Source organism: Trichinella spiralis (assembly GCF_000181795.1).
Source record: "Trichinella spiralis strain ISS 195 chromosome Unknown Scfld4928, whole genome shotgun sequence".
Taxonomy (NCBI): domain Eukaryota; kingdom Metazoa; phylum Nematoda; class Enoplea; order Trichinellida; family Trichinellidae; genus Trichinella; species Trichinella spiralis.
In genome coordinates, this window is record NW_003531867.1 from 1 (window position 1) to 1,385 (window position 1,385).

Here is a 1,385-nt window from a genome sequence, read left to right on the forward strand (position 1 = left end):
CGGCAGAGACTATCAGCTTTGTACCATCACTAATGCGCACAGAGAAAAACGTTTGCTTAAACCATTGAAACATTTAAAGCTATCGGTAATTCTGTTGTCGGCAAATTTGATCGCCCAACGGTCGTCTGTTTACACATGCTGATTTGTTTAGCTTATAATCAAACTACTCGAGAGAACCACACTATTCTTATTATTGCTTTTATATTGTTGAGATGAAGATGCTATTAGGGTTGCATTTATCGACATTTCCGTTACGAATGTCACGAAGCTACAAGCGAACATCGCAGTAATGTGTTGTAACAAGCGATAATGCCTATTAAAGAATGAAAATATTGGAAAAATCTGAACTTGTTCTACGTTGATCTATGGTTCAAGGGTGGTTTAAGAGTTTTGTTCCTCTTCTCTACACGGCCAACTACGAAAAATACCAATGTATCGATTGTTAATGAACAACGCCGTGTTATCTGACTTGTTTGTCCTGCTTGCGTCACCATTTTCTGCATGCATGTATGTTCCACTGTCATTGATGTGTTTATCTATCTATTGGAGTCTTTATTGTTGGCATCTTCTTTTTCGAATTGTTTGTACGCTTTTGCATGCCAGATCAGAACGGACGATCGATCGATTTGTGTTCTCAAGTTGTGCGCTATTTTACCTTGTTATATATGGATCAGAGAGAGAGTTGTGTTCGAAGCTTGGTTTGGAACTTTTTTTTTGACACGGAAGATTGTGCGCTAAATTTTGAAGAGAGCCAGCCTACTATTATTACTAGTAGCTCAAGCTGGCGTTGCTAAATTATTGATTTTCTTCAATGCAGTCAGAGTTGCAGAACACCTTCATGAAAAGCGGCGCAGAGAGAGAATGAGAGAGAGTTGGTTGGTTGGTTGGTTAGTCGGTCGGTCGGTCGGTCGGTCGGCTTGGAGCAAGAATCAATCAGCTCTCGGCGTTAGTTGTCGATAATAATCGCGCTTCGTCCTCGTCATTGTTAGTTCAAACAGATAACCGTTTGTTCGCCACTTTCACTTCGTTTCGTCTTTTTAAAATTACTATAGCTGTGCATCGACCCTTCCGCGACCGTTTTGATTTAAACTTGGGACTATTTATTGTTCATGAGCTCTCCAATTCACTCTTCCATAAAGCTTCATCCTCTTGCTGCATTTCCCTATACAACTATTTGTGTTACTCATCTCGGCGTTGTTGTTGTTGTTGTCTCAGGAGTTTGGATATATACAATTTTCCATTACTTAATACATACATACATAGATACATCTTTTCCCCTTGATGACACTTGTCTTGTCTTGGATCACAAGAACTGATGAAAACTTTGATGATATTTAGCTGTTCATTATACGTTGTGTGTTTTATTTGAATCTTTTCACACGCAC

General features: G+C 39.3%; 1 protein-coding gene across 1 annotated transcript; it reads right to left on the reverse strand.

Moving 5' to 3' along the window:
* Nucleotides 1-147: 147 nt before the first annotated feature.
* Tsp_14061 (hypothetical protein) lies at nt 148-524 on the reverse strand. Its single transcript, XM_003367043.1, has 2 exons — nt 358-524; nt 148-313 (listed from the first exon to the last, which is right to left on the reverse strand). The coding sequence occupies exons 1-2, from the start codon at nt 522-524 to the stop codon at nt 148-150; spliced, it is 333 nt and encodes a 110-aa protein (XP_003367091.1).
* Nucleotides 525-1,385: the final 861 nt, after the last annotated feature.

Bases quoted from the DNA above. Each gene is read 5' to 3' on its own strand.
- Tsp_14061 (XM_003367043.1), bottom strand. From the start codon at position 524: ATGACAGTGGAACATACATGCATGCAGAAAATGGTGACGCAAGCAGGA. The intron at 314-357 runs GTAGAACAAGTT...ATTCTTTAATAG, and splicing joins CCCTTGAACCATAGATCAAC to GCATTATCGCTTGTTACAAC.